The sequence below is a fragment of the Hydra vulgaris genome, chromosome 10 (assembly GCF_038396675.1).
Source record: "Hydra vulgaris chromosome 10, alternate assembly HydraT2T_AEP".
Classification (NCBI taxonomy): Eukaryota; Metazoa; Cnidaria; class Hydrozoa; order Anthoathecata; family Hydridae; genus Hydra; species Hydra vulgaris.
In genome coordinates this window covers 18,780,315-18,798,399 of record NC_088929.1, presented here as the reverse complement: position 1 = coordinate 18,798,399, position 18,085 = coordinate 18,780,315, and the positions used below count along the sequence as shown (strand labels likewise).

The 18,085-nt window shown below is 27.3% G+C and overlaps 1 protein-coding gene across 4 annotated transcripts in view; it reads right to left on the bottom strand.

The window, feature by feature from the left end:
- Positions 1–10,024, bottom strand: part of LOC100205919 (MIF4G domain-containing protein B) — a 32,597-nt gene extending 22,573 nt beyond the window's left edge. For 3 of the 4 annotated variants that reach the window (XM_065807403.1, XM_065807401.1, XM_065807402.1), the window contains exons 1-2: positions 9,791–10,024; positions 324–1,051 (exon numbers count right to left, since the gene is read on the bottom strand). In XM_065807403.1, coding sequence (XP_065663475.1) covers positions 324–1,051; positions 9,791–9,854 — 792 coding nt within the window. In that variant the 5' untranslated portion in view covers positions 9,855–10,024. The remainder of the gene's footprint in view (positions 1–323; positions 1,052–9,790) is intronic. The other variant, XM_065807404.1, reaches the window with a different exon arrangement.
- Between the last annotated feature and the right edge of the window lie 8,061 nt (positions 10,025–18,085).

The following is an 18,085-nucleotide window of genomic DNA, read 5'->3' as shown; positions in this document are numbered from 1 at the left end:
TATATATATATATATATATATATATATATATATATATATATATATATATATATATATATATATATATATATATATATATATATATATATATATATATATATATATATATATATATATATATATATATATATATATATATATATATATATATATATATATATATATATACACACACTTTAAATTAAAGCCATTAAAATAATGAGGAAAAAATTTAAAGTAAAAATAAAATTAAAAAATGTATCTAAAGATATAAAAATAAAAACAAAACCTACTATGTCTTTAGCAGTCGAGTAAATTAACGTAAACAAATATCAAAAACTTACCGGGGAGTACTTTTCTATGATTTCACCAACACTTTCAAGCTCTTGGTAAAAATAAAATACATCCTCGGAAGATGGAGACTCTGATTGTAAAAGTTCTTTGAGCAAACAACATACGGGATTAGTAAGCGGTTTAAGAGGAAGATTTTTTGAGCGCAGTAATTTATAAAGTTCACATAAGAGCACACACAACCCAAAAAATGAATTGCGTTTATTTACATCTTTTTTTTTGTATTTATCTTGTATTGCCTTCATAAGAGGATTAACTACCAAGTTATGCAGTGATTCAGATATCCATATTGCATTGCAGAGTTTTGCAATAGTTGGTCCTAAATCAGGTTGATCCAACGCTTTTTCACAAAGCAAGTTCACAAGTTTTTCTATATTTCCCTCTGATTTGTATTCATCTATTTTACTAGGATATGTTGATAGAATTTCATTTTCAGTTAACTTATCGATATTTTCAACAAGACTAGATATCGTTACTGCTGGTTTAAAATTATTTGCACTTGTAGATTTTGAAATTACAGGAGAATTTGAAATTTTAGATTCCGATATTTTTGAGACTTGCTGTGAATTTTGAAACATTGTTTCACTCAGCGGTTGAGATATTTTTGGAGAACTATCTGCTACACTTTTTTGTGAAAGTGATAAATTTGGAGGCGTAAATTCCTGACTTCCCTGTGCCAGCTGTTGAGAATTAAATATGACTCCATTTTGAGGTTCAAAACCTTAATTTAAAACTGTGTAATAAAATATAATCTAAGAAATGTTTTGAATATTGGAAAGAATATATATATATATATATATATATATATATATATATATATATATATATATATATATATATATATATATATATATATATATATATATATATATATATATATATATATGAAGACCTCAGTGGAAAAACCGGCGTTGTCACATTTAAAAAGTATTGAGAAAGTATTTATTGATCATTAATAAAAGTCTTTACTTAAAGTAAATGAAACTAAGCAATTTATATTATAATTATTTTATTTAAAATTTATTTAAAAACAAAACATTTTGTAATTTTTTATACAAAATTTTTTTTTTCTTTGCTTTAAATAAAGACATTAATGATCAACAAATACTTTCTCAATACTTTTTAAATGTGACAATGCCGGTTTTTCCACTGAGGTCTTCATATATATATATATATATATATATATATATATATATATATATATATATATATATATATATATATATATATATATATATATATATATATATATATATATATATATATATATATATATATATATATATATATATATATATATATTTATATATATGTATATATATATTTATATATATGTTTATATATATATATATATATATATATATATATATATATATTTATATATATATATTTATATATATATATATCTTTTTTTTTTTTTTTTTTAAACATCTTCGCTTCCAACAAGGCTGCAAGCAGCCACTAATTAAAGTTGGAAGTTACTGTAAGAGAAAAGATGAAGATTGTAGAGCAAGATAACGATTGACGGACGATTTAAAAGATTGCAAATTATACGAATCAGACGACGAGTAACACGAGAATGAATTTTAGTAGATGGCACAAGCGACGCTAGCTCTTTAGAGCAGTGCCCATTATAGTATTTGTAGAAAAGAGAAAGAGAAGCAACATTACGACGATGTGATAATGGTTGAAGGTTGGCTGCAAGAGCAGGTCCAACTATGTTTACAATGCGTTTTTGCACCTTGTCTAAAAGAGAAAGGGCATCATTAGAAGATCCGCCCCAGATATGGCAACAGTATTCCATACAAGGCCGGATTTGAGATTTATAGAGATAGAGAATAGAAACCAGAGTAAGAAAGTGGCGAGCTCGATAAAGAGATGCAACCTTAGCAGATGCTAATTTTGCAACTAATTTGATATATGGTTTCCAAGAAAGATTGGAAGTAAGAGTTAATCCTAGAAGATGAAGAGTAGGTGACTCATCGAGTACATCACCGTTCATAAATATGGGAAGATCTAAATTATTGCGATAACGATTGGCTGAAAAAAATTGAGTTTTATCTGAATTAAAGTTCACCAGCCACTGTGAGCCCCATGCTATAGCAGAAGTGAGATCCTTTTCAAGTTCAAATGCCGCCTCCAAGCAATCAGAGGGTGTTGGTTTCTTATCACGACAAGAATAAATGGTAGTATCATCAGCAAACAATGCCACCTTAGATGTGAGAATATCTGGAAGATCGTTAATGTAAATTAAAAAGAGTATAGGGCCAAGGATAGAACCTTGAGGAACCCCTGAAGATACAGAATAAGAAGAAGAGTGTTGTCCATCGAGGACAACTTTTATGCTACGGTTGAAAAGGAAGGATTCAATGATCTTAAAGATGTTGCCGGATACACCATAAGAAGAAAGCTTATGGAGAAGACCAGCATGCCAAACTTTATCAAACGCTTTTGAAATGTCAAGAGCAATGGCCTTAACCTCTCCACCTTCATCTAATGCACGATAAAACCTGTCAGTTATTACTGTTAGCAAATCAGCTGTAGAACGAGAAGATCGAAACCCATATTGATGGTCAGAAAGTAAGTTATTAGATTCAAGATGAGAAATTAAGTGTTTGTTAATTAAAGATTCAAAAACCTTGCTTATGATAGGAAGAAGACTTATGGGACGGTAGTTAGACGAATCAGATCGCTCTCCAGAATTTTTGAAGATAGGGATAACAGATACGGCTTTCCAGCAGGCTGGAAAACAAGACTCTGATAAGCACTTGTTGAATAGTTTTGAGAGTATAGACGACAGCTCCGGAGAACACTTCTGCAAGACAATAACAGGTATGTTGTCTGGGCCACAAACTGTAGAAGAGTCTAGGCAGGAAATCACTTTAGATACAGATGCTGGAGTGATATGAATGTCAAACAATGGATCAACCTGTTTGTTGGCAATTTCAGGTAGAATGCAATTAGTGGAATCAAGAGATGATATTGATGAAAAGTTTTTAGCAAACAGTTCGGCTTTGTCTTTAGGTGAGGTGACAAAGTCTGAACCATACAAGAGAGGTGGAATTATAGATTTGCCCTTATTATTGATATTATTAAAGATTCTCCAGAAGTTACGAGAGCCTAATTTTTGAGATGAGATACGAGATTTCATGACCTGAGAATAGCGGGTTTTGGCGTTAGACAAAACCTTTTTACAGTTGTTTCTAGCAGTAATAAACAGACGTCTGTTTTCTGGAGAATTGTTTTGCTGATAAATATGGAAGTAACGGTTTCGATTGGCAATCGCAGCAGCACAGTGTGAAGAAAACCATGGAGGAGAGTGAGGCTTGACCTGGAATCGTCGAGAGGGAATAAAAGATTCCATGCCAGCCTGAATCCACGAAGTTATGTAAGAAGCACATTTGTCGACAGGAAGTTGAAAGATTTCTACCCAAGGGCCATCACGAAGAAAGTCACGGAAAGAATCCCAGTCAGCTTTACTGTAGTTGAAAGAGGTTCGGTAATAGGGGGATTCAGGTGATGATTCAGGTGATGATTCAGGTGATATATATTTATATATATTTATATATATTTATATATATATATATATATATATATATATATATATATATATATATATATATATATATATATATATATATATATATATATATATATATATATATATATACATTACTTATTTGCTATTACATTATTTATATTGAAAATTCACACATAAAAACTTTATGTTAAACGATAATTTTTCTTAAAGCAATAATTTTCATTTAGTCGACGACATTATTTATTTACTAGTGGAGAAGGAAACATCTTATTAGCAGAGTTAATCTAGACGAGTTCCTTTCGTGCCGAAAAACTCATACCTTGAGTAGGCGGAGCCGGGATTTGAACCTGCAATCATGCTGCTACGGTCAATAATTACTCTGAACTTTTTAGCAGCACTTTAACCAACTGAGCTATACCAGCTCATATTCAATATAGCCTAGAATTTTTTTTACTTTCATTACGTTTTTAATTGATATAGTTCAGAAAATTCACTTCAATTAAAAAATAATTTTTAATTTAGGAGAAGATACAATTAATATTGGTCTGTTTGCCAATATGGAAGTTAAAAAATACAAAAGCATATCCACATCAAAAAGAAGCACATATTAGAAAAATCTCAACTTTAGTCTTGAATCCAAAATGCTTTATACTTGGAAAAATATTTGTGATATAAGTCATTAGTTAAAAAATACACAAAATGTGATTGAAAATTAGAAGACTAAAACTGAGATAACAATTAATTTCTTAATTACAATATCCAGCCTGAAACCAAAACTAGATTTTGAGAATTTATTTCAAAATGATAAAAAACTGCATGTAAAAGATCTAAAGAAACCTTCTAGATAAGTATAAGCTTTTAAAGTATGACCATTAGTTTAGCAGTAAAGTATGAATTTAAATTTTTTTTTAAATTCTGATTCACTCCCAACAAGGCTGCAAGCAACCACTATTAAGTTGAAAGTTACTAGAAAAAAAGAATAGAACTATAGTGCAAGGAGCTGGTTGACAGAAGACTTAAAAAGTTGAAGGTTGTATGAGCCAGGAAAACATGAGGATGAGGGTTAGTTCCAAAGCGTAAGTTATTTGATTCAAAATAGGATGTGAGAAATTTGTTGGTCAAAGACTCAAAGACCTTGCTAATAACAGAAAGAAGACTGATTGGGCAATAATTGGTGAAGTCAGAATGTTCACCAGAGTTTTTGATGATTCTAACAACAGATACCATTATCCAGCAGGCAGGAAAACAAGACTCAGTCAAGCACTTACTAAATAGTTTAGAGAGAACTGAAGAGAGTTCTGGAGAACAATTTTGTAAGACTATGACAGAAATGCTGTCTGGACTACAAGCCATAGAAGAGTTTAATTGAGATATGACTTTAGCAATGGAAACTGGAGTGATTTGAATGTCTAACAATAGGTTAACCTGTTTAATTGGAATGGAAGGAAGAGAATGGCCATAAGATTTAAAAGTTGAATATGAAGAAAGGTTTTTTCCAAATAGTTATCTGCCTTATCCTTGGGAGAGGTAATAAGATCAGTACCATGAATGAGAAATGGAATGTTAGACCTACCTTGTTAATGACATTGTTGAAGAAGTCTCTAGAGCCTAACTTCTGAGATAAGATGTGAGATTTAGTGAAATGAGAATAATGGAGCTTAGCATCAGAGAACACCTTTTTACATCAATTTCTTGCAATAATAAATAGCCATTGTTGGAGTCCAATAATAAATAGCCAGTTGTTCTTTTGAAAAAAAATAAAAAAATTATTACAAAAATGAAAATCATGGAGTAGGATGAGGCTTGACTTGGAACTAACAAAAAGGAATAAAAGCTTCCATTTCTGCCTGAATCTAGGAGGTTATGTAGGAGACACATTTATCAGCTGAGAGAGAAAAGAAATCAGCCCATAGAAAATCACAAAAAGTATCCTAGTCAGTTTTATAGTAGTGGTAAGTAGTGCAATGATAGGGTTAGTCCAGAAGAAGTACGAGATTAAAGATTTATAGAGATCATGTAGGGACGAACCCAGACCTGTTTTTGTACCGCTGGAGCGGCAAGGGAGCCCAAAAATTACTTTGTCTTTTAAATTTTCTTTTGCTTTTTCTAATTAAAATAGGAAAAAAAAATTTTGGTTTTAAATGCAGTAGTATATAAATAATTTTCAGTTTATTTTAGCTACTTCATTTTTTCTTGAGGACGATAAAATTAAATTGCTTTTCACACATACTTATGTGAGGTAACTGTCCTTCAGTAACTAACTGAATGTTATTTTTATAAAAATGAATGTCATTATGAAACTTAATTTTAAAAACTGGTTACAAAATTTTATAACAATGGAATGTATAAAAAGTTTGCTTTTTCGAAAGATTTTAAAATATCCATTCGGAGTAAAGTTAACTTTTGTTTGTAGGCAATTAAGAGTGAACTGCTTTCGATAATAAATGAACAAAAGTAAAAAATTTCAGTCTTAATCATGCAATTTTTGTTAAAATATGACAAAATTTAATTTTGGGATGAACTTTTGATCTTTAGCTTAATTTTAATTTAGGTGAGGAAAACAAAAAATGAAACATTAACTTTTTCAGAAAGTTTTGGTCCTTTTTCAAATTCTTTTTGATTTTAAAAATAATAAAAATAACGATTACAATAAAAGATTTATTAAGATCTTATTTTTAAACTTCTTTAATGTTTAAAAAAAAAACCATAGTAAATGTAACTTATTTATTAAACGCAATTTTTTTAAGTTATACTTAATGAATAAAAAAATATATTTTTTAAAAAAAATATGTTTTTAATCAAAAAAATATAACATATTAAAAAATTTGGATTACCGTAATTATCTCTTCTTTAATCATATTTAATTTAAAAGGGGGCTTAAAATCACATCAAAAGTTATTAATCTTTAGTAAAGGTTAAATGAATAGATTTGCTGATATTTAAATCAAAATTTTAAAATTAAAACAATATTAAATATGTTTATTAAATGATTGTTTTTTATTCAAATAGTGATTCGATTACAAGGCGTAAAACTATTTTGTTAGTTTTACAAATATTATGTGATTTAATATATGTAAATATATTATGTTTTGTGAATATTGATTAAAAATTGATTAAAGTATTTAAACATTTAATTACTAATTATTTAAAACATTAATAACTACTGAAATTAAATTTACTAAAATATAGTTAATAAATGATTAAAATACTTTGAACAATTTTCAATAATTATTTACAAATAGTATGGTTAAATTCTCAAGTAAAATAGTTTTCTTATCGCAACTAAAGTAACATGGTTACATTTACTGGTAAATTCATGTATTCAAAGAAATGCTTTTAAATCACAAGCTGAACACAAGCTAGAGTCAGAAAAAAGACATCAATCAAGGAGTGAAGGTTAATGAATAGGGTTCATTTTGAAAACAAGTTGCAATGTTATCTAAGTAAAAGATTGAGAAATGCAGAAGTTACAAGCTTTAGTACCAGCAGGGTCAGTGGCATTAGAGCCAAGCCATTCATTGTGATGAGCATTCAGTGTGATGAGCAAGTCACCAATAACAACAATATTAGCAGAGGGGTAAAGAGCGAGGGCAGATCAAATTGACCATAATTTGATCAGAAATTACACCTAAAAGAATGCAGTCTTGGGAAGAGGAAGAACAATACAGCACAAAGAGAAAGGTGATAGAGTGAAGAGGTGCTAAGCCAAAGCACATAAAACTATGGTCAAAATATTCTAACCTGATTTCTTGACAAATAGATGAATTGATGCTTATGTAGCTATGAGCTATGCAATTATCTCAGTCCTGTTAATTAACCCTCAGTCGTAACATAGAGATCCTTATGCGGTCTTGACAATGCGTACCAAAAGCATTAATTGGGACACCATACATGTGCAACATGGTACTGTTAATACTCTGACATTTTGCAGCTGTTAATGGAATCAGCCTCTTTGAGAGCTACCATAGAGTTTGGGAAACTTTACTAATAGCCTGCATCAGAACCATGAAACTGAGTTTTAGAGCTGTAACCTCATTAGGAGATAAGAGAAAGAGTTGCATAGCCACTATCAAGGAGGCACAAGTAAAAACCTATGAAAAAAGTCAAAAAGATCCAGCATTTATTATCCTAGGCAGGAAATCATGAAACACAGGTTTTTATCTACCCCAGCCTAATAGATAAAGAAGGGGTTCAAGGCTGGTTAGCAGAACTTTTCTGCTTACCCCTAAAGTAAAGTCTAATGGAACTAGTTAAATAAAGTCTTTGCCTAGGAGTCAAAAACTTTACGTAACTTGTTCCAATTGTATATAATTTTTTTAAAGAAGAAACTATATTTGTATTTCACCTGATGATTGCGATAGCATGAAACTTTAAGTTGCGAAAATCACATTTTATTTTCTACTATATATATATATATATATATATATATATATATATATATATATATATATATATATATATATATATATATATATATACATATATATATATATACATATATATATATATATACATATATATATATATATATATATATATATATATATATATATATATATATATATATATATATATATATATATATATATATACATATATACATATATATATATAAATATATACATTAGGGTGTCCCAAAAAAATACAAAAACACTAGATTTAAAATTTTTTTGAATAAAAAATATTTTAAGGGGTCCCTCAAGATCCTTGAAAATTTAATGGGTCCCTAATATTTTCAAAAAAAAATTTTTTCAAAAATATGTCAACCTGGTACTCAAATGAAGTGAAATTACATAAAAATTTCAAAAATAATATAGATTTCAAATAAAGATTTGTTATTTTTGGTTTTATTACATGAAAAACGTTTGCATTTTACGTTTTTTAACAAAAAACAAAAAAAATGCATTTTTTATGTATTTTTATGACAATTTCAATAAATAAGTTAAAATTTTTCCAAATTAAATATTATTTTTGAAATTTTTATATAATTTTGCTTCATTTGAGTACCAGGTTGACATACTTTTAAAAAACTTTTGTTTTGAAAATATTAGGGACCCATTAAATATTCGAGGGTCTTGAGGGACCCCTTAAGATATTTTTTATTCAAAAAAATTTTAAATCTAGTGTTTTTGTATTAGATAGAACACATTAAGGGAATCTCTGCATATATTTTTCAAAAATGTTGTTTTTTGGGACACCCTAATACACACACACACACACACACACACACACACACACACACACACACACACACACACACACATACACACACACACAGATATATATATTATATATATATATATATATATATATATATATATATATATATATAAATATAATATATAATAAAATATTACATATATATATAAATGGAATATCTATATAGAGCATATATAGATATTACATTTGGTAACATTTTTTGCTTACCTAATAACATACAGTTTTTTCAGAAAAAAAGAAAAAAGTTTTCAATAAAAGCTATTGACCTATCAAGCTAAATATAATATTCAGAGACCATCAATATAAAGAGGAAAATTTGGAACTAGAAAAAATGTAAAAATCTTGGAAAAACTAAATTTTTCATCAAAAGAACATGCATGGAATGTTATATAACATTTATTATATAACTCTCCCAACAACTTTCAAATTTAACATTTTTGTTAACTGATTGTATCAGTTAACAAAACGTTAGGTTGCTTTTTTTAATGCTACCAAGCTTTATATGCATTTGTGATGCATTTTACAGCATCACAAATGCATATAAACTTTACAGCATTCAGGTATAAAAATTTAAAAGATTAGACAATTGTAGAAGAATTTAAGAAATTTAAATCTTGAAAAAGTTTAATTAAATGAAAACATAAAGATTGCCTAAATTTAAATTTACTACTTATATTATAAAAGCAGATAAAACGTTACCTCTTCCTCTTCCCCTACCCCTACCACGACCAATAGCAGAAATAATTGAATTATTATCACTCATCTAAATGGTTAAAATTTAATTTAGTTAACAAAGGAGCAAGTTAAAGCTTCTATTCACTGTTAAATCAACGGCACATAGATGACAAAAAAAAAAAAAAAAAAAATAAAAAAAAAATTTAAAAACCGCCGTTCCGTTACTGTTTATCGGATTGTCGGATTGTGCAACGAACTATATTTGCTGAACGGTTCAAATTATTTACGGATCGATTTGATCCGAAAATAATATATCGGAAAAAAATTCGTTAAATTTTTTTCGGATTATTTTTTCGGACTGCAATCCGTTTCAATACTTTCGGATCCGGATTTCAATTAAAAATTTTTTTTCGAATTTGGAATCCGAACCGATATTATTTTTACGGATTTTAACGGATTCAGAATAAAGAATGCTTTTGAAATAAAATTCATTTTTATTTATTTATAATATTCAATTATACAATGAAACGGAATGATTTCCATGTAAAATTTTGTCCCCATTGTAATTTTTTCGAGATAAAAGCAATTTAAACGTTTTGAAAATTTTATATTTGAACTTGTATATATGAAGGGTTCCTTTTATAATTTTTTTTGCTGAATTGTATTTTTGTTTCACCAAATCACTTTTTTTTTATGATTGATTCAAGTTTTATTTTATCTAGTCAGTTTTTCATAATCTTTTTTCATATTGTTTAACTAGAATAATAATGTCTGGCAAAATGTTTGTATTTTATCTCTTTTTAATAAACTTGTTTTAAACAACTTTATATAGGTTTTTGTACACTTTCTGATCTTGGCAAACGATAGTATTTTGAGTAGACCATTCGAGTCTTTTGATTTAAAATTATTATAAAGCATAAAGCAGAAGCACAATACAATTGAAGCAATTTAAAAATCTAGCCAGAAAAAGTAGAAATATTAGGATGCAGAACACTTGTTTTTAATTTTTTATCAAACTGAGAATCTACCATATTATATTTTTTTCCCTACATCGTAAATATATTATAAACAATATAAAATGTTACTACTTTATGTTAATAAGTTTCTTTATAATTAATCATAAAATTTCTTTATAAAAAAATCATAAAGTTTTTTTATAATAAATTATAAAGTTTCTTTATAACTAATTTCAAAACAACAGTCAATTGTAAAATAATTATTACTTTATAATTGATTGTACTAACGTTTTCTTATGATAATTAAGGCTGCAGCTGTTTTAAAAAACGCATAAAGATGCTATTTTGAGAAAAACCCCATTAAAAAAAATTAGTAGGAGAAACTCATTGTAAAACGATTTTAAACTAATAATTTTTATGAATTTTTTCTTATAATTGTTTGAAAATACTTATTCGATGACAATTGTAAGCATCTATCATCGTTTGTCGTTATAAAGAAACTATGTTACTTTAATTGCACTAATTACATTACGTAGTTGAAAAACAAAAATTAAAACTAAATTGAAAAAATGTAGTTGTAAGATTAATGTACTTGACGTAGTTAAAAAATAAAAAAAAAAGCTGGTCACAAAATATTTTTAAATTTTATTTCTTTTCTTAATCGATTAGTAAAAGTAAATTGGTAGATTCTTTTTTTTATCAAATAAGTCAATCAATCTTAAAATTACATTGAAAAATCCTTGTCGATATTTACGTTTTAATTCGTGTAAAAAAATGTAAATGAAAAAATATCTTTTAGCGACACTTTAAAAAAAGTAAGGACAAGGAAACTAAGTCGTAATAAAATAGTACAAAACTTATTGTTTTAGCATTAAGTGAAACACAAAGACGTGGTTTGTATGTAAACTATGTTCTAGTGTTTCAGATTACGTTATCTGAATATATTACGTCACTGTAATAACACAATTAAAAGACATCATTTTTTTCAAATTTATACCGCATAAATCAAAAACTGAATATAAATACGTTAATATGAAATAGTAAAATTGAACAAACTTTCTTTTCAACAGTTTTATTATATTTTCTACCTTCCAAATTTATTTCAAGATAATATTTTACAAACGTACACAGACGGAAATAAAAAGAAAATGATACAAGAATTTGAGAAAACTCGATGGGCTGACGAGTAGACAGTTTCAACACTAAATACAGGCGATATATCAATTACAGGGTCGTAAACGATTTTGGATTGAGAGAAAGGAAAGCGCATGATGAATAAACTATTGTTATTTTTATTATCGTAACGCGGATATCCTACTGGCATATCAGTCCAATTACCATCAATAAAAACCTAAAGAAAGTAATAAAATATGAAAAATTTAGATAATTCAGTTTTATTTCTATTTTGATTATTTTTTTTTTAATATATTAATTTCATGCTATATTTTGCTATATAATGCTCTTATCAGCAACTCCATGACACGCGTTATTGCGTTTTTAATCGAGAAAACAAAAGTTTGCGGTATTTAGGTTTTTAAAATAGATAAAAAACTTTATTATAATACTAAAATAGCCTAATTGTATTATAAAAACTAAACTTTTCATAATTTTTTTAAATATCTTTACAGATATAGCTAAAAGTACGCGCGTCACAACGCGACATCGATTTGTCGCGCCGTGACGCTCTTAATTGTGCAATAACTTGTAAAATAGAAAGTAAAAAATTATCCTAAAGAACTTATATTTTACTGAAATAATATAAATTTAAAAGGTTTTTTATACACATAGATATTATAAAATTGTATTTCCTCGATAAAAGCAAAACATCGAGGCATGTGGATTGCTGTTATGTCCAAAGATATTGTTGGTTTAGCATAGAAACAGCAACAAACAGTCTTAAAGACTAATCCAAAGCAGCGTCCCTTATTTATCGGCAATTGACACACACGCACACGCACACACACACACACACACACACACACACACACACACACTTGCACACAAATCAAGAAAAAGCCGTGAAAAATGAAATGAAATATTCAGTCAAGAACATTCCAATTCCATCGAGAAAAGGCTATAAAGAACAACTGCTTGTTACCAAAACACTAATGAGTTAAAAAACTTTCTTTTTAATAATATTATTATAATATTAAAAAGGATCAAAAAAATTTATTATTTATAATGGTATTAATAAAGATCAAAAAAATAAAAGCAACATTTTTATAATAGTTAGGTAGACCAGGGCAGGTTGATTATAGGGGTAGGTTGACCCACTCAAGTTTATTCAAAGAATATCCGTTTTAGCGAGTTGGTAATCTAGTTGAAGATTAAAAGTAACTCAACACTCTTTCTGAAAAAAACATAATATATATAAAATCATAGTTAGAAATGTTGTGCTGTTTTAAAAAATTTTGATACATTGAAGTAAATTTTAAACAGTTCGACAATACTGCATTATCCAAGTTCTAAATTTAAAGCTTATTGTTTAAGAATTATTTTAGTATATATTGTTAAATAATATTGGTTAATGGTTCAAGAAAAAAAGTGTTTATACTCTAAACATTACGACGTGGCAGATTGACCCAATGCAAATGGAACACATCGGCCATATGTTAAAAGCATCTCATAAAACTTTTTTTTTAATTAGTTGCTTGATTTTTATTTCTGTTAATAATTTGTGTTTTGAAATGTTTTGAAAATAGAAATAAAACATGGCTATTAAATAAATAAAGACTAAATGTTTTTTTTTTTAATATTTAGATATTTATTAAAAAAAAAAAACAACATATAATAATGCAAACTACAAAAACTAGTTAAAAATAAGTTTGCATTTGTATAACCCTAGGCCAACTTACCCCGGATGGGGGATGTTAGCCAATTAAACATAACCAAACAAAAGCAATTTAAAATGATTTAAACGATTATGAACTTTTAATAATGTTACATATGGGTAGTCTAGCTGATAAGACACTCTAATGAGGTCAAATTTTCTTTATATAAATTATATAATTTACAATTTATCTAAAAGTAAATTTCACCCATCTATTAACAAATAATATTACCTTAATATGCTTAAAAAATAGTATGGAGAATCAAAAATGAATTAAATAAAAAAGATAAACGTGTTTGCAGGGTCATTTTTTATAAAATAGAGGTTAACACATCTTCTTCTTCTTTCTATATATTTAACGGTTTTTAAAACTCAATTTAAAAAAAAAAATATGGCTGATGATTGCTAATTGGGATGAAACTTTCACAATGTGTGTGTATATATATATATATATATATATATCGATGTAAATTTTAAATAAAATGACTCTTAAACAAAAAAGAGGATTTACATCAAATCAAATAAATGTATTTACAAATATAAAAAAAGAACATGAATTGGATTTTATATAACATAATAAAATCTTAATTAAAAAAATTCAAAAACTTTTTTCAAAAGTGTTTAAGTATATTTACCATGCTTGAGAATGTAACAGATGATTGATCTATATCAAATGATATCGGGAGAGACTTGCTTTTGAGAGATTTTTGAGCTTTAATTTTATTAGATTTTTTTGTACATTTCTTTTCTCGATTTTTTCCCGTTGCTAAAGATTAATAAGAATAGATTTATAAGATCAAACGAAAGCCCTGTAAATAACAACAAACCAATAAAAGCAAGCAACCTTTTATTTCTAGTTGTAAGTCAAGATAGCTTCCATTTGTGCCAGTTTGGCAGGAGGCTTTTCGTGTTCCGCAAAAAGCCCAATCTCTATATTAAAATAAATAGTTAATAAAGGAAATAAGAACATAAGTTCTCAGCTTTCGATTATTTATTTATTGTTATAAGTAAAAAAGTTTAATACCTTATTAAAATATTAAACTTTATTGTACCCGGAACTATATAGTACGTTTCTCCTGACTCTACAGTAATGTTCCCGGCTGTGTTAAAAATCATAAATTCAGCAGATATTAATGCATTTTCATATAGAACCGTGTAATTAAATACTGTGGTACTTATGCCATAATTCAATCCCGTTGAGAGTTGAGAAACGTTGAAATACTGATTTGTGAAGTTTTTAATGAAATGACCCTTTTCAATTATCTAAAAGCAGTGAGAAATAAAATTGAAATTAAGTAAGTTTTTACTTCAACATAATTTTTTTTTTATTAACTTAAACAACTTTACTAACTTTTTACCTTATTTCCCAAACTGTCAACTTCTTCAATAGAATAAATTTTGATGTCTAGTACTTTTGCTTGCGTGTTATCTTTATTTTTTCGGAAAACAGAAGCCAACCCAGACTGTCTTCGCACTTGCACAGAGACGTTATTAAAAAAGTTATCTAGATTCGCAGTTGTATTTTTCTTTCCATTTTGTACTTGCAAAGAAGCGTTGTTAAACAATTTTATTATATCCTGCGTTATATTTTTGTTCTCGTTTAAAGCCAGCGAATAGTAATATTCCGATTGATTGGCTGGAAAACGAACTGTAAAAATGTCCCCTGCTGTACTTGAAGTCATTTTTGGATATTCTAAGTCCATATTAAACGAATAATTACTACCATTGCGATACTAAAATTAGTTAAAGAACTGTTAATTTTTAACTTATTATTTTATTAATAGTTAATTAGTTATAATGAATAACTAAATAACTATTATTAATCTAAAATATAATTACCCAGGTAATCCTGTAATTACTACTCAGCTGTTAATTATAATAATGAAGATATATTACTTTCACTCGCTTTAAGTAATTAATCAATAAGTTTAGATGTATTCATCCGGTGAAACATTTTGATATCGTTTAAACTTAAAAAAAACTTCATAAAGTAAATAGTTAAAATATAAATTATATATTTGTATAATTTCGAATTAATATAATCCTAATTCTAAATAGTTTTTTTTTATTAGTATTAACTTTAAATCAATTTTTTTTAAACAGTTATATTATTGATATCAAAATAAATAAAGTCAATGGGTGCTAAAAACGGGCGCATGGACTTTAATATTTATTAAATATTCGTAATATATTTCTTTGGCTTTCCCAGCTTCACTTTACGTCTAAATATAAACAAAATTTATTTATGTAAATGATTGCAAAAACGGGCACCGAGGGCAGGGGTAATTTTCAGGGTGTGTGTGGAGGTGTACATATACACCACCCACATTCTTATTCTTTTTTTTTTTTCATTTTATTCTAAGAATCTTCCTTAACAACGGGCATCCCTGAATTTACTAGTTTATATTTTATTCTAAGAATCTCCCTTAACAACGGGCATCCCTGACTTTACAAGTTTATATTAACAAATGAGCTGTTATTAAAAACTAAGTATACTTAAAAAGATGATAAAATAATTAATTATTTTGTTAATAAAACTCTTTAGTTCGTTAAAAAGAAAAGTTTTAGCTTTTATAAAACTTCTTACCGAAGAAGAAAATATAAGATCATTGCTGCCGAACCGAAAAGTTTTGTAACGAACGTCATTTTGCGCTTTTTTCATAATGGCTGTTGTAAAGTATGGAGCTAATAATAGGAACATGCAGCAAAATTAACTTATAATTTATAGCAAATAACAATTAAAATAAATTATGTAACCATAATATTAAACTCAATAACATTAATAAGAATATAATAATAAATAAAAATAAGAGACCTCTGACTTGAAATACGACATCTAAAAAGCTCGCAGTTTTTTTTTGACGTTTTATCACGCATGATGTTTTATTGTCACAAAGCTTTAAACCTCTAAGAAGTAGAAGAGAGAAAAAATTGATTTTTTTAAATTTATAATTAGATTAAACTTAATTTGAAAAATGAGATTTATTCAACTTAATTAGAAAATGAGATTAAGTAACTTTAGAAATATGAAAAAAAGTGTATATGTATATAAGAGAAAGAAAACTTACTTTATAGATATCTCAAACTCAATAGTTCCTTTATTAATTAAAAAATACGTCCCTGAAACGTTTTTGCGAGCCCTAGACTTATATAAGATGCAATCAACATTTAATGTAGCATTGCCTCCGAATGATATTGACAATGATCTGTATACAGCTGCAATACCGTATCTTTCAATGACAACTCCATTTGAAAAATTAAATTTGGCAACGGAAAAATTAAAAAGATGGTGCAACAAATCAACCTTTAAATAAAAAAAAAGTTGATAAAACTACTAACCAAATATAAATACACGTGCATATAACATATACTACATATAATTATATACACGCGCGTGTGTATAACTATATGTAGAATAAAAACGTAGTTACGATTTACCTTGCTCTCATTTTTACGAATTTTATCAAATTCAACTATTGAAAATTCAACAATTGAAAACTCAATAAAATTACTTTTATTTTCACCAATTGACTTCAGAAGCCTAATTTTTCCCGAGTTTTTTATTTCAAAAGAATACTCCTCATCTCCTGCGTAAAATAGCTCAGTTTTGTTTGAATTTAGAAAAAATGACAACGAGGTGACAGCATAGTTCAACGTAAACCAACATATTGATAGTAAATAAATTTTAGCTAACGGTGAATTAGCCATTTTTTAATACAAGTCCAACACAGAAGTTTTTAACTTACAAAATTTTAAAAATGGTCGTTATTTAAAGTTTTTTTCCTAAAATCGTTTGTTCAGCGCATTTCCTGTTTCATTTCAGACAATTGCAAAAAAATGTTATTAATTTGCAATTTAAAACCAGTTTTACCCGAGGCTGATGTATTTCAAATAACTCTTTAATGTTTATTACTCATTATTAAGAAGTTAATTGCTTATAAATATCATAAGTAAAATTTGATGTAAAAAAAAATTGATCGATTGTCTATGAAAAAAAAAAAAATTCAAGAAAGTTTCTTTCTTTTTAAAAGAAATAGGTTCAAGAGATTCCAATATGTGTCTTGTCTAAATGTTTTTTTAATGTGAAACTCCCGACTTCAAATGCTTTTTTTTAGTATTTACTAGGCAAGGATTGAAAAACAACTCCTTTTAACTAAATTTTTGTTTAGTCAGGTTATATCAGCGGATAGTTCATATATTTGGAAAAAGTTCTTTAGTCGTATTCCGCATATACATCCATAATTCATATAATACGAATACAATTCCCATCATTGAAAGATACCGCATCTCCCGTTCGCACATTGTTTACATAAATTTACATGCATCACATGATTTTTCGCATTACATACTTTTGAAAAGCATCAGTATTATTCCTTTCAGTTAAATTGGCTTTGCAAATAAAGTATGTTTGAGAAGATGATTTTGACGCTACAAACATTACCTTTTATCATAGTGAAAAATTAAAAGTAGTGAATAATTTTGATGGAACATCAAAGTTATTCACTACTTTTAATTCTTCTCTGAAACATAGAG